Consider the following 15,257-nt stretch of genomic DNA (forward strand, 5'->3'; position numbering starts at 1 on the left):
ATTGTGCTAGGGATTGGGATCGTTTCTCCACATTGTGGCAGAAAAAAATCCTTATTTTACAATTCCTATTTGCTTTAACATTTTCCTTTGTTTTTCTCCCATCCTCAGATTTAAACTTCTTAAACATTGGTTTACATTTTACTGGCACACGTGAAGGTTTGCTCCAATCTGTATGGTGTTCATTTACACCTGCAGTAATTCCTGCAATTGATTCAAAAGCTCCACTAGAAATCTCTCTCTCCTACCTGCCAATGCCTCCAACATTCTCCTTTGTTTAGGTGGCTCAATCATTGCATGAGGGTTCAACCTCCTGGTACCTTGTAGCAAAGCATTAAGAAGAAAATCACCCTCAAGGACCTAATCATCCTCCGTTTATCACTTTTCATTAACATGGATAGTATTTCAGAAATTTATATATATAATATATATAATATATATAATATATATAATATATATAATATATATAATATATATAATATATATAGGTATATACCAGGGAAGCAACGTGCCATCCTTTGTTCGGAGTCTGATTTGGACAAAAGTCTATCTGCAAACCCCTAATGTCACAACTTTTTCTTTTCACTCCTTCCCTGACAGACTGCTGGATTGGTCCAATGCATGAACCACCCTTACCTCTCGAGTCTCCACATCATCTCTCTCCAGAGGACAGAAACTGTTGGAGAGCAGTAGAGATCATGGAAGAGCATAGAATTGACAGTGCAGATGGAGGACATTCGGCCCATCGAGTCTGCACTGGCCCTTGGAAAGAGCACCCCACTTAAGCCCACACCTCCACCCTATCCCCGTAACCCAGCAACCCCACCTCACCTTTTTTGGACACCAAGGGCAATTTATCAGGGCCAATCACCTAACCTGCACATCTTTGGACTGTGGGAGGAAACCTGAGCACCCAGAGGAAACCCACAAAGACATGGGGAGAACGTGCAGACTCAGCACAGACAGTGACCCAAGCTGGGAATCGAACAGTGCTAACCACTGTGCTACCGTGCAGCCCTTATGATTGGCGCTTTGCACTATTAAACCACGACTTTTATCCCTCTAACAGGCTGACAATTTTTCTGTAGGTAACTGGGACTCAAAGAAACGTCTTCCCCCAATAAACTTGTGGCTTATTGCTAACTAAGCCTGACTCCTTCATCCTTGACTCTATCGACTAGCTTGTGGTTTGTGATGAACGATAACTGTACCTTTAATGTGATGATCCCTTTAAGACCAGGTTTGGAACCCTGGTGGACTCCGCCTCCGGTTCCGCCTCCCACCAGGGAACTGTATATAAGGTAATGTATATAAGGTAATGTTCAGTGGGCAGCGTGCAGTGAGCACACTTCTCGGCAGCACGGTAGCATTGTGGATAGCACAACTGCTTCACAGCTCCAGGGTCCCAGGTTCAATTCCCGGCTTGGGTCACTGTCTGTGCGGAGTCTGCACATCCTCCCAACGTGTGCGTGGGTTTCCTCCGGGTGCTCCGGTTTCCTCCCACAGTCCAAAGATGTGCAGGTTAGGTGGATTGGCCATACTAAATTGCCCTTAGTGTCCAAAATTGCCCTTAGTTTTGGGTGGTGTTACAGGGTTATGGGGATAGGGTGGAGGTGTGGACCTTGGGTCGGGTGCTCTTTCCAAGAGCCGGTGCAGACTCGATGGGCCGAATGGCCTCCTTCTGCACTGTAAATTCTATGTTCTATGTTCTATACATGTGCAGTGTAAACAATCCGGAGTTACTTACCAGAGATAGTATTCTGGAGTTTGGGATCAATCCTGGTCGGATGCTATCTTTTTGTGGTGTATGTCGAACATCATTAGAAATGAGAAAAGACTCATTGTACCAAATATTAAACTCTGTACCGGAGGAAAACATAATTAAATAAATCACTATTAAAATCATACTGCCAAATTTCTCCTCTCTTTTCTGACAGTTTCTGAGGATTGGCTTGTTGGGCGTCAGCCTACCTTTGTGCTAACATTCTTTATTTCGGAGCCAAGCCACTGAGCACGAAGAGCGGTTTGAATCTGGGGTCATTACAGCCGAACCGTCTCCCACCTTCAACCTGGGCACTGGCTAAATTTAGCATCTGATTAAGATTTAAAAATGTATTTCACTTGGGGGCTGAGGCATTCATTGTTCTAGCCATCATCATTCTTGTCTCTTCTTACCTTCGAAGCTTTTGCCATTCACCTCCTGGTTGTCCTTGGTGTGTCTAGCCCACCCTGGTCCCTCAGCACAGATGAAATAAGAACAGAGTACTGAAGTTATGTCCAAGCTTATAGTGCAGGGTCAGATCATGAGGAGTTTGTCTGTACATTGAGTCAGCATACTAAACAAATGCAGACAAGAGGAACAAGGACATGGGAGGTGGGAGTGGTTATGTGAATGTAGTTGTTATGGTCCTGGGCTAGCAACCTAAGGACCATGAGCTCAGAGTAGGGGATATTAGCACAAGAAAAAATAAGGATGAAACCTGTAGTGATATCACTAACCCTCTCTGGGTTATTACGGTCTTTCAGGAAAGAGAACATGACACTTCCACTTAGTTACATAGAACATAGAACTTGCAGTGCGGAAGCAGTGCAGAAGGAGGTCATTTGGCCCATCAAGCCTGCACCGACCCTTGGAAAGACCACCCACTTAAGCCCACACTTCCACCCTATCCCCGTAGCCCAGTAACCCCTCCTAACCTTTTTGGACACGAAGGGCAATTTAGCATGGCCAATCCACCTAACCTGCACATCTTTGGACTGAGAGAGAAAACCGGAGCACCCAGAGGAAACCCACACAGACATGGGGAGAACGTGCAGACTCCGCACAGACAGTGATCCAAGCCGGGAATCAAACCTGGGACCCTGGAGCGGTGAAGCCACAGTGCTAATCACTCCATATTATTAATTAATGCCCTCAGGGGAAACTAGGAATGGTCAATAATTGCTGTGTTGCTGGTGTTACCCTGAAAACAAATTGGAAACAAAGGCTGAGAAGATTGGGACTAGAGGCTAAGATCATTTGGGGGGGGGGGGGGGGGGTGGAGAATAAAAGGAGCAGAGGACCGCGTGCACTGTGGGAATGAGAGTGGGACCAGTATCCCAGAGCATCGGGGATAAAAAGAATGGGAGTCTAAAGCACTGAGAAAGCAAAACAAGTGGCCAGGATGATAAAAGGAGAGAGTGTGGAGACAGAAAGAGAGCAAAAATAAATTAAGGAGTGTCCTCACAGAATAGCAGGCAGATCAAGTGAGTATCTTTTGCTCTTTAAGCTAGTAGTTCAAACTAGGAAGTGGGAAATATAGTTAATACTTTAATAAACCAAGAATTTAAAACTAGTTAACCCAATTAGTTAATAAAATTAAGACAATTGAATGACTACAAGTCTTATTAAATTAAATATTTTAAGCAAGGTTAGATAGGAATGGCAGGGTCCATGTGGTGTAACTGCAGTGCTTGGGAGTTTGTGAAGCCAAGTGTGATACTGAGCAACCACATTTTCAGCCAGATTCCAAACTTGGAGTTAGGCTTGAAATTGTTGATTGGGATCTAAAATGCAGACATCAAGGAGGGAGGGACACTTTCATTCAGGAGACAATCACACCCATAACAGGGAGTAATTTAGATTTGGTCAGTGATAAATGTAGGAAATTGTGATACGTTATATTTTGGGCGCAATTCAACTGATACATTTCTAAATGTAATTTTGGGCACGTTGGCGAGGCGTTCCTTGACGGCCATGTTGGCAAGATCGCAAGCAGTAGTCAACGGCATTTAGTGCTAAGCCCCCACAAGCTTCTCACCTTTATTGGCTGTCTCGCCGTCCGATTCGCAACTCAGCTTCTTGCCGCTAACAAGGGGGAAGCTGCTTTTAAATGTTCCCTCACCACGCACTTCCAGTCAACACACAAGCATGGCAGCGCGCAGACCTGCTCCCGCTTTGGGGAATACGACCTAGCCAGGCTTCTCGATATTATGAATGAGGGGCGGGGCATCCTGTTCCTCCAAGGGGTTCAGAGGAAAAGCAGCAGGGTCAGCAATGCCGCCTGGGAGACAGTGGTGGTGGCTGTCAGTGCCAGCAGCATGACCAGGAGGACAACCATCTAATTCAGAAGAAGACCAACAACATCCACCGAGCTGCAAAGGTAAGTCTGGAGAAATATTAAAACCAAGTTTTGAAAATATTGAAAGTCAAAAAAAGTATTAGTTGGGTTGTAGATAAAATATAAGCTTGTATTGTTCTGAGTCAAGGTCAGATTATACATTTTCAGTTGGCGGTGATAAAAGCGAAATGTTACACCAGCCTTTCAGGATCCGGACTGCAAATGTGCACAGCCAATAAGTTAGATACCAGTGTGAGTGCTGATAGGGAGCACCATTCAGAAGTCAAAATTCAAAACTTGTAAGGCGATAGGGGGCATAGAGGGGAGAGATACCAGAGAATGCAGGTAAAACCTCTTGGTGCATGTCTCTCTCTCTTTCTTCTTTGTTCTCTTCCCAGTGTTCTCTCTCTTTTGCCCTGCTGGCCTTTTGTTTCTTTTGTTTGTATTTTGAAAGTGTACTTACCAAGTTTTTGCAATAAACTCAATCTCAAAATACCACTGGACCCTGTCTCTTATTAGAAAATAAGAAATCCTAGAATTTGGCACTGCGAGCAGGATCGCGAGTGGGAAACAGAACCAGAGATCTGGTCATCGGGCCTATATCGGGCCCTGGATGTAAGGACACGTATATATTTTTTAATGTTCTCAGCCGTTGTTTAGACTCGGTAACCCTCTTATGCGAACTTGAACTTGTCCGGTATGGTAGTCGGCTCAAGTCCCTAACAGACGTCCGGATTTTGGAGGTATACAGGATAGATACACTGGCCTGGCTGCCTCACGGCTTGAGTCTAAACAAAAATAATTGGTGTTATGGCAGAGGAAAAGGACAAACAGTTGCCAAACACAGTCTAAGGCGGGCAAGCCCCGCCGGACGTTTCCATAGATGAGATCCTTTGTCAATTGAAAGAGTACATAGAGCAGTTGTTTGACTTATCCAAAACCTGTACAGAGATTGAGGAAAGGTATGGTACCTCCACAGGGCAATGATCCTTGGAAGATATCAAAAGGATCTGGGGGAAAACGACCTGTATGAAAGAAAAGGAACAAACCAAACGGTCCCTAGTTATTGACCACGATCGACAGCGAAGCAAAATTCCGAGTCAATCCCAACATGATAGAGCACTGACTGTTGTGAAAGACCAGCTGAGGACAGTAAGTCAACAGTTAAAAAAAGATCGGAAAAGTTAGAAGCCGAAGTAACAGACCTTAAGTCCGAAGTAAAGGAACTTAAGTCCAAAATCAAAGAACTGAGGAAGCAATTGCGCCAAGAAACAGTAACACCACCGAAAAGGTCAGGTGCACCCCTCAGATCCCCCACGAGTAAATCGTCCCGTTTGTACCTGTGGTGAATGTATTTCACCTAATGCATGAGCTGTCTGTACTGTCTGTATAATGATGTGACCCATGACCTGGAAGTGATGATACATGGTATTTCCAGGTACTGTACTGGAACCCCGGTGGGCTCCGCCCTCACCGGGGCCATATATAGTCTGGCCACCAGTGGGTGGCACTCATTTGTACAGCCGACTCTGGCAGGCGAGTTCATGGATATTAAAGCCTAATGTTCACTCGTTCTCATGGTCTCAGTGAATTGACGGTATAACAGTACCCATGCCTTGAAGTAATAGAAGCAGGACAGCGAAAAATGCAGTAACGTGAAGCCAGTCTAGAAACAGATTCTGAATCCTCTAGTGACTAGAGTGGAGAAAGTAGTTCAGAGGAGGAAACCCCCTCATCACGGTTTAATCCTCTGAAGAAAAGACGGGTTAAAATTAAGTCAGAAGAAACTACTGATGAAGGTGACAAGAAAACAATTAAAGTTGAATACGCCAGTATTTTCACCATATCCCAGTGAACCTGGAAAAAATTGGCAAATGGTCTAAAGAATTGCCACACCCCAAGAAAGGGAGAATGAAAACATGGAAACAGTTGGAACTTTTAAAGGGCATCTATAATCTCCACCCATGGGATTGGGTACAGATTCTGACGGTAATGGCACCTGGGTAATATGGGAAGAAATTAAATAAAGACGTCTGATTCGCCCTTGGGGACGCGAAGCAGCAATTAGGAGGAGGATGGGCTGCGATCAAGTACTGGCTACAGGTTTTTAGCCCAGCAAAAACAGACTGGGGAAAGATTGTGGCTTGCCAGCTAAAGGGACGGAGGGAGTGTGATGAGCGATTTAGATCGGTCTGGTTGGAAAATTTGGGAATGAACAATGAGGGACCCGAAGATATGGATGAGCGATGAAAGTTGCCTTCGTCGCTGGATTAAAGCCAAAATTGGCAAAGGTGCTGAAGGTCACTCTGCCCAGGTGGGAGGCCCGAGAAACAACCTTTGCAGTATTAGTGGATTGTTTTAACCAATTAGACCAGGATATGGGAACTAATCTTTGAACCATGCAGGCAGGATAGAAACCCAAGGATCCTAACAATAACAACACACAAGAAAAACGGCCTGGAAAATTTTATCACTGCGGAAAGAAAAAGGACGACAAAAAGGCATCAGGGGAATAGCCTGACACACAGACCAGGCACGCCCTCTGGTGGCGATGACCTGGTGACCAAGCAGTTTACACCACAGTAACGGAAGGAGTTGCTGGAGGTTGCAAAAAACTAGGGGAGCCCACCCTCGATCTCCCAGCATCTCTCCTGGCACTGATCCAACAACAAAGATGGGCGATTGAGATGTAGACTGTCTCCTGGGTACATATCCCCCTTTCACACCTCCTAGGCCCATTGAAACCTACTCACCAGACTCCAATGTCTGCAGCACCCCCCCCCCCCCCCCCCCACACCTTCGCTCACTAGCCGACTAATGCTTGCTAGTGGGGGGAGCCCCTGCCCAGGCACCCCTCCCCTCCCCTGCCCAGGAAAACAACCAGCAAAAACTATCCCCTCCTCAACCCAACAAATCCCATGCAGTCACACACCTCAGAAAAACCACCGTCTCAAAACAGAAGTCTCTGGAGTTGTAGGTCACCCTCAACTTCGCTAGATACACCACGCCAAACCTCAACCCACTGTTGTACGGTGCTGTCTTCACTCGGCCAAAAGCTGCTCGCCTTCTTGCCAGTTCCACTGTCAAGTCTTGGATGTGAACACCAGCACCAGCCCACTGCACCCCCCGCTTCAGATTTCCCCAATTCAGGACCTTCTCCTTCATGTGGTACCTATGAAAACAAATGATCACTGCTCTTGGCAGCTTATTCAATTTTGGTTTAGGCCACAACGACCGATGAGCCCGGTCCAGTTCATACTGAGAGGGTTCCTCTCCGTCCCCCATCAACTCCGCCAACACATTGGCAAAGTACTCCATCGGGCTTGGGATCTCCACCGCCTCGGGCAGGCCAACAATTCTCAAATTTTGCCACCTCGAACGGTTTTACAAGTCCTCCAATTTTGCTCGCAGCCCCTTGTTGGCCTCGCCCACCCTTCACAGCTCATCCCCCATCGAGGTGAGCTGATCGCTGTGCTGCGACATGGCCTCCTCCACTCCCTTCATCTTCTCACCCTGCTCCCGCACCTCAGCCGATGCCTTCGACACAGCCACCTTCACCGGGGCAATTGCCACCTCCACCAACACCTTCAATGCCACCGTCACCTCCATTCTCAGCACCTCCATATGCTTAGCAAACTGCTTCTCCAACTCCAAGGACATCACCTCAGTCATCTTCTCTGCTGTAAGCAATGTGGCCCCACCCAGCCTCCGCCATCTTGCCAGCTCCTGGGCTGGCCCTTTCACTTTGTGGTGAACCTTCACTCCCTCCCTTCTTCACAGCAGTTTTCTTCTGACTCTTCGATATTCTTCGCCTTCTTTATGCCTCCTTACACTTGATCATTACAAATTGCCCCTAGGACCGGGCATTAAAATTCTTAAAAACAAGCCTCGAGCAGGAGCCACCCAACTTGCGACTTCCCCTCTACCGTCGCAAGTCCCTCGCAGAAAGCATTCACAGAGGACCTAAACTTTTCTATTCTAATTGGTTTTGTAAGAGTTATATTTATAAAGTAACTTACTAGGTCTCTCAGAAATGCCTCAAAATATCTCACATCCAAGGAGTTACTTTGTAGTCTTGTGTGCAAAGCAAAATCCTGCAAATCTCACCATGAAGAATAGATAGTAAGTCTGATATTGGTTCAGAGGGATATGTTGGCCAGGATACCTTCCTACACTTCTTTCAATAGTGGTGCCATGTCTTTAAGATCTATCTGAGCCAGTGAAATAAGTACAGTCTCATCATATACACGGACATTTCAACAATACAGCTTTGTCCTTAGATGAGCATTCAGTTTGGGTAATTTACATCTAGTTCTGTTTTATGGTATTGATGTTCCTGATCAATGTAACTGTTGCTGTTGAATCCCAGCACGTTTTTGGGCTGTGTCTTCCCTTACCTGTCAGCAGCCGTAGCCTGCACTGGTCCACCAGTTTTTGGCAGTATTGAACCTCCACCCGCAGGTCTCGCAAAGTATCAAAGACTTGCCGGTAATGGTGTTTCAGATCCTTCAGCTGCATGATCAAGTTGAATTCATCTTCATCGATGACGGGGTCACCTTGTTCATTCACGTACTCACCTGTTAGATTTAAAAAGGACTAACAATCAAACATGTTAGGGTATTTTCAGGCTATGGTCCTTAGTAAACAACTGTTAGAAACACAATGACTTATTTTGAGGGTAATAAATGACAGTGAGCCAAGTGCAACTCTGGTAATGATTTGTACAGGACCATCTGAATTATATGCAGCTTAAAAGGTAGTCGATATAGGGGCGGGTCAGGCTCATGGGGCAGGGCCCGGTGGTATGATGATGGTGGATAAGAAGGGGGGGGTGGTGAGACCCCCAGTTAGGATAGTCATGTGGAACGTGAGGGGGTTAGGAGGCCCAGTCAAGAGGTCAAGGGTGCTTTTGCATCTTAAAAGTTTGAAAGCCGATGTAGTAATGCTGCAGGAGACTCACTTGAGGGTGAAGGACCAGGTGAGACTTAAAAAGGGCTGGGTTAGTCAGGCGTTTCACTTTGGATTTGACGGAATGGCGTGAGGGGTGGCGGTAATGGTCAGCAAAAGCGTACGGTTCCAGATGGAGAATGTGGTTGCAGATCAGGGGGGTAGGTATATGATTGTGACAGGGGCGCTGGAGGGGAGGTTAGTGGCACTGGTAAGTGTAAATGGTCCCAATTGGGATGATGTGAGATTCGAGAAGAAGGTGTTTGGGGCCATCCTTGACTTGGGACACACACACAAACTGATAGTGGGCGGGGGGGAACTGGAACTTGGTGCAGGAGCCAAGGTTGGACAGGGTGCAGGAGCCAAGGCTGCACAAGTCACGGCCATGCTCACTGGTCCCATCAGGGGAGGTAAAGGCGTTGGCTGGGCTAATGGTGGAAATGGGAGGGGTGGACCCTTGGAGGTTTCTGCACCCGAGGGAGCGGGAGTACTCATTTTTCTCGGCAGTCCATAAGGTATACTCGCGGATCCACGTTTTTGTGGTGTGGAAGGCTTTGCTGGCTGAGGTTAAGGGATCGGAGTACTCGGCAATTGCAGTATCAGACCATGCTCCGCATTGGGTGGATATGGTACTGGAGAAGGGGGTAGTACAGAGGCCAGGGTGGAAATTAGATGTGGGACTGTTGGGGGACCATGGGCTCTGTGACAAAATTGAAAAAGTAATTGAGGAATATGCAGGTTTCAACTGCACGGGTGAGGTGTCAAAGGCAGTTGTCTGGGAGGCTCTAAAGGCGGCGGTGAGGGTGAGGTGATCTTGTTTAAGGCCAGGGTGAACAAAGAGGAGAGGTTGGAGTGGCAGAGGGTAATAGATGAGAAACTGGAGGTAGATAGGAGGCATGCAGAAGATGGAGACCTGGCGAAGTTGGAAAAGAGGAAGGAACTACAGGCGAGCTTTGACCGACTGTCTACCAGGAAGGCGGTGCGCCAACTGAGGTGAGCAAGGGCTGCAGTTTACATGGAGAGAAGGCGTATGTTAGCGGGTCAGCTTCGGAGGGAGGCGGCGGCATGGGAAATTGCTCAGGTGGGGGACAGGGCAGGGAAGTTGGTGGTGGCTCCGGATTTGATTAACAAGGTTTTTGAGGAATTCTATGAGAGGTTGTACAAGTCAGAGCCACCCGGGGGAGACCGGGAGATGCAGGAATTTCTAGATGGGCTGGAGTACCCAAGGTTAGGGGAGGGGGACAGGGCTACATTAGAAGGAGCGATAGTGGGGCAGGAGATAAAGGATGCGATTGGGAGGATGCAGTCGGGGAAGGTGGCAGGGCCGGATGGGTTTCCGGTGGAGTATTACAAAAAATTCAAAGATAAGCTGGTACCGCTGATGGTGGGGATGTTTGAGGAGGTGATTGGGAAGGGGGTGTTGCCGCAAACCTTGGGGCAGGCATCGATTTCCCTGTTGCATAAAAAAGATAAGGATCTGACAGAGTGTGGGTCGTATAGGCCCATATCACTTTTAAATGTGGACGCAAAATATTGGCGAAGATACTGTCAGGTAGGCTGGAGGAGTGCCTCCCGAAGGTGATAGGTGGAGATCAGACGGGGTTCGAGAGAGGGAGGCAGCTCTTTCCGAACATTAGAAGGGTATTGAATGTGGTTATGGCTATGATGGAGGGGAAGGGAACAGATGGTTGTGGCATTGGATGCCGAGAAAGCGTTTGACTGGGTAGAATGGGGGTACTTGATGGCAGTTCTGGAGTGGTTTGGGATTGGACCACGATTTGTGAATTGGGTAAAGCTATTATATAAGGAGCCGAGGGCCAGTGTGCGGACAAATAACATCAACTCAAGATACTTTTCTCTCCACCGTGGGACAAGGCAGGGATGTCCTATATCCCCCCCTGCTGTTTGCACTCGCGATTGAGCCGTTGGCAATCGCATTAAGAAGTTCGGGGATATGGAAAGGTATAATGCGGGGAGGGGATAGAGCATATGGTATCCTTATATGCCGATGACTTGTTGTTATATGTGTCGGAACCAAGTGTGTCAATGGGGTGAATATTGGAGCTGCTTCGGGTGTTTGGGTCTTTCTTGGGGTACAAATTAAATCTAGACAAGACTGAGATTGTGGTGTTTCGGCTGGAGGTGGTGGCAGGGGTGGGAGGGCTGCCATTCCGTAGGGCAGGGACTCACTTTAGATACCTGGGGTGCAGGTTGCCCGGGAGTGGGGGGGGGGGGGGGGCTCCGCAGGTACCACATTTCTAGTTTGGTGGGGAGAGTGAAAGCTGATCTGGCAAGGTGGGATGGTCTCCCTCTGTCACTGGCGAGTCGGGTACAGGTGGTTAAACTGAACGTGTTGCCGCGATTTCTGTTTATTTTCCAACGCCTGCCGATTTTCCTGCCAAAGGCATTTTTTAGAGAGATTGAAGGAATGATTAACTCATTCATATGGGAGGGAAGGTGGTCAGAGTTAGAAAGGTGCAGCTACAGAGGGGAAGGAGGTTTGGGTCTTCCGAACCTGATGTATTATTAGCGGGCGGCGAATGTGGAGAAGGTGCGGAGCTGGATCAGAGGGGTTGATTCCCAGTGGGTCAGAATGGAGGGGAGTTTGTGTAGGGGGTTGTGATTGAAGGCGCTAGCAACAGCACCGCGCCCGACGGCCCCGGGGAAATACTCAGGGAGTCCGGTAAATAGCTTAATTGAGATTTGGGTGGCAGTTTCGCCAACACTTCGTGTATGGGGCAGGGCCAAGGGAAATGCCGATTTGGGGGACCACAGATTTGAGCCAGGGAAGTGGGAGAGAAATTTTCATAAATGGGAGGAGAAGGCGATTATGACATTTAAAAATTTGGGCAGGATTCTCCGGGATCCAGCGGGCGGGCCGGACCTGCGCCAAAGAGTGGCGTGAACCACTCCGGCGTCGGGCCGCCCGGAAGGTGCGGAATCCTCCGCACCTTCGGGAGTTAGGCCGGCGCTGGAGTGATTGGCGCCACGTCAATCGGCGCCGAAGGGCCTCCGCCAGCTGGCGCGAGTTGGCGTATGCGCAGGATTCTACAATTCATGGGCGTTATTCATTATGCACTTTCAAGAATTGGATAACATCGAACATTAATGGGGAGGGGGATGGGGGCTGTCTGTGTTAATGGTGACTATGGGTGGGACTGCCATTGGCGGCTATGGAGGAGTAAGTCGCACATTTGGTGGATCCCGATGTGGTCGGACTTTTGGGCCTTCCCCCTGGATTTTTTTCCAGTTTTCAAAGGAAAATTTGTCGGCTGAGGCAATTGGGCACTGTTTCCTCGCATCAGTTTATGTAGAAAAAGACCAGAAGTGCACGAAAGGGCAGAAACAAGAAGTCAGTAACAAGCTGTGTTGAAGCTGCAACGGGAGACAGTATGACCGAGGGACGGAATCCTGGGGTGGCAGCGCAGCGTGCAACGGACCCAGTGATGCAGGCCATTCAGGATGGCTTCGCCAGGCAGAAGCAGGAATGCTTGGACCAGATCGGAGGGGTGGACACCCAGGACCGGGCGATTCAGAAGGTGGAGAAGGCGCTGCTGGAACAAGAGGAGCACCAAACAGCAGTGGAGCTGGAAGTGGGGATGCTTCGGGAATGGCAGAAAAGGCTCCTGGAGAAGGTGGAGGACCTTGAGAACCAATCCCGCCGGCAGAACCTAAGATTTGTTGGGCTCCCGGGGGTATCAGATGCTGGAGCATAAGTGGCGGGTATGTTCGAAAAGCTGCTGGGGGAGGGGGCATTCCCCCGACCACTGGAGGTAGACAGGGCGTACTGGGCGCTTGCCAGGAAGCCGTGGGCGGGGGACCCTCCGAGGGCGATGGTGGTGAGATTCCATAGGTTCCTGGACAAGGAATGTATTCTTCGGTGGGCCAAGCGCACGCGGAGTTGCAAGTGGGATAACAGCATCCTGCGGGTGTACCAGGACCTGAGTGTGGAGGTGACGAGGAAGAGGGCAGGCTTTAACCAAGTCAAGGCTATTTTCTTCAAGCAGGTGAAGTTTGGTCTGCTGTATCCAGCGCGTCTTTGGGTTACGCGTGAGGACCAACATCACTATTTTGAGTCACTTAATTAGGGGCTGTTTAGCACAGGGCTAAATCGCTGGCTTTGAAAGCAGACCAAGGCAGGCCAGCAGCACGGTTCAATTCCCGTACCAGCCTCCCCGAACAGGCGATGGAATGTGGCGACTAGGGGCTTTTCACAGTAACTTCAATTGAAGCCTACTTGTGACAATAAGTGATTTTCATTCCTTTCATTTCGATGAGGCACTGGACTCTGCAAAAAGAAAAGGACTGGTGGGAGTTTGAGAACTTTCGGACTTAGTGACAGTATGGTGGCCTATATTGGGCCCTTTTTCCTTTTCTGTTTTTTTGTGGGGGTTTTGTTTGTTTTTCTTTTCTCCCCCTTGGCTTTTGGTGGGGTTTGTTTTTTTCTGTTGTTAAATTGGCTATGCCTTCTTGTATTGTTTTGTGTCAGTTTTTTTTGGAGCACTGTTTAGGGGAAAGGGGGGGTGGAGTCGATTTTCTGTTTTGTTTTTGGTTCTTTTTCTGGGTCGATGTTGGCAATGTTCCTTTTGTGTTTTATCTTGTGTGTTTTTATTGATGTGCACTTGTGCTATGGAGACGTGCCTGTCTGGGTTTCGGTGGGTGGTGCTTTTGCTTTTTGTGTTTCCTTGCTGCTGGGTGTTTGTTTGGGGATTGTTGGTTGAGGGAATTTGTTTACAGGAGTGGGGGGAGGGGATCGAGGGAACAATTGGTGGGAGACTTCATGGCGCTGGAGGCGGGGGTCACCAAGCTAGCTGGGTGAGCTAGCTCACGGAAGCACAGTAGGGGGGTGGGTTGGTATATGCTTAGTTAATTAGCTGGATTGGTATTTAAAGTAGTGCTGTTGGGGGGGGGGGGGTGGATTTTGCTGACATGGGAGGGACTTCGATGGAAGGTCACTGAAGGGGTCGGGGGTGGGGGCCGCTGCGGGGCGGGCCAGGGGAGGTGCGGCGCATGGGCTAGAGGTGGGCCCAAGAAAGGGGATGGCTGACCGGTGGGCACTTTGCCCCCCAAATAGACTGGTCACCTGGAATGTCCGGGGGGTAAATGGGCCGGTAAAGAGGGCACGTGTGTTTGCGCACCTGAGGAAACTGAAGGCGGACGTGGTAATGCTGCAGGAGACACATCTTGAAGTAGTGGAAAGGTTGGATTAGTCAAGTTTTCCACTCGGGGCTGGATTCAAAGACAAGAGGGGCTGCGATTCTGATTAACAAGCAAGTGGCATTTGAGGTGGGGAGGATAGTCTCGGATGTGGGAGGTCGATATATCATGGTTAGCAGCAAGCTGCAGCGTATGAAGGTAGTGCTGGTCAACGTACACGCGGCAAATTGGGACAATGGGGATTTTATAAGGAGGATGCTGGGGAAGATTCCGGACCTGGATTCGCACAGGCTGATTATGGGTGGGGATTTCAACACGGTTATTGATCCAGGCCTGGACCGATCATGCTCGAGAACGGGCAAGGTGCCAGCAATGGCAAAGGAGCTGAAAGGATTCATGGAACAGATCGGAGGGGTGGATCCATGGAGATTTAGGCAGCAGAGGGCCATGGAATTTTCTTTTTTCTCCCACGTACACAAGATGTACTCCCCGATAGATTTCTTTGTTGTGGGTAGGGCCCTGTTGGCGGGGGTGGTGGACACGGGTATTCGGCGATTACGATCTCGAACCATGCTCCGCACTGGGTGGACCTGCAGGTCAGTTTGGATAGCTAGCAGCGCCCGCAATAGAAGCTGGATGTAGGGCTGTTCGCGGACGAAGCAGTGTGCGAGAGGCTGAGGAAGTGCACGCTGAACTACCTGCAGGTAAACGATACGGGGGAGGTCTCAGCAGCGGTGGTCTGGGAAGCGCTGAAGGCAGTGGTGAGAGGAGAGCTGATCTCGATCTGGGCTCACAGGGACAGGACAGATAGGGCAGAAACGGACCGACTGGTAAATGAGATTCTACGAGTTGATAGGAGGTATGCGGAAGCTCCAGAGGTAGGGCTTTTAAGAGAACGCTGGAGGCTGCAGGCGGAATTTGGTTTGTTAACCATCGGGAGGGCAGTGGAACAATTCAGAAAGGTGAAGGGCGATTTATGAGCACGGGGAGAAGGCTAGCAGGATGCTTGAACAGCAGCTCAGAAAGAGGGAGGCAGCTATGGAAATAGGGAAAGTT

The 15,257-nt window shown here is 48.9% G+C and overlaps 1 protein-coding gene across 1 annotated transcript in view; it reads right to left on the reverse strand.

The window, feature by feature from the left end:
* Window positions 1–15,257, reverse strand: part of kif9 (kinesin family member 9) — a 215,714-nt gene that overhangs the window by 13,767 nt on the left and 186,690 nt on the right. Inside the window, exons 18-19 of the mRNA XM_072468147.1 lie at window positions 8,495–8,674; window positions 1,745–1,857 (exon numbers count right to left, since the gene is read on the reverse strand). Coding sequence (XP_072324248.1) covers window positions 1,745–1,857; window positions 8,495–8,674 — 293 coding nt within the window. The remainder of the gene's footprint in view (window positions 1–1,744; window positions 1,858–8,494; window positions 8,675–15,257) is intronic.

This window comes from Scyliorhinus torazame, chromosome 11, assembly GCF_047496885.1.
Source record: "Scyliorhinus torazame isolate Kashiwa2021f chromosome 11, sScyTor2.1, whole genome shotgun sequence".
NCBI classification, from domain to species: domain Eukaryota; kingdom Metazoa; phylum Chordata; class Chondrichthyes; order Carcharhiniformes; family Scyliorhinidae; genus Scyliorhinus; species Scyliorhinus torazame.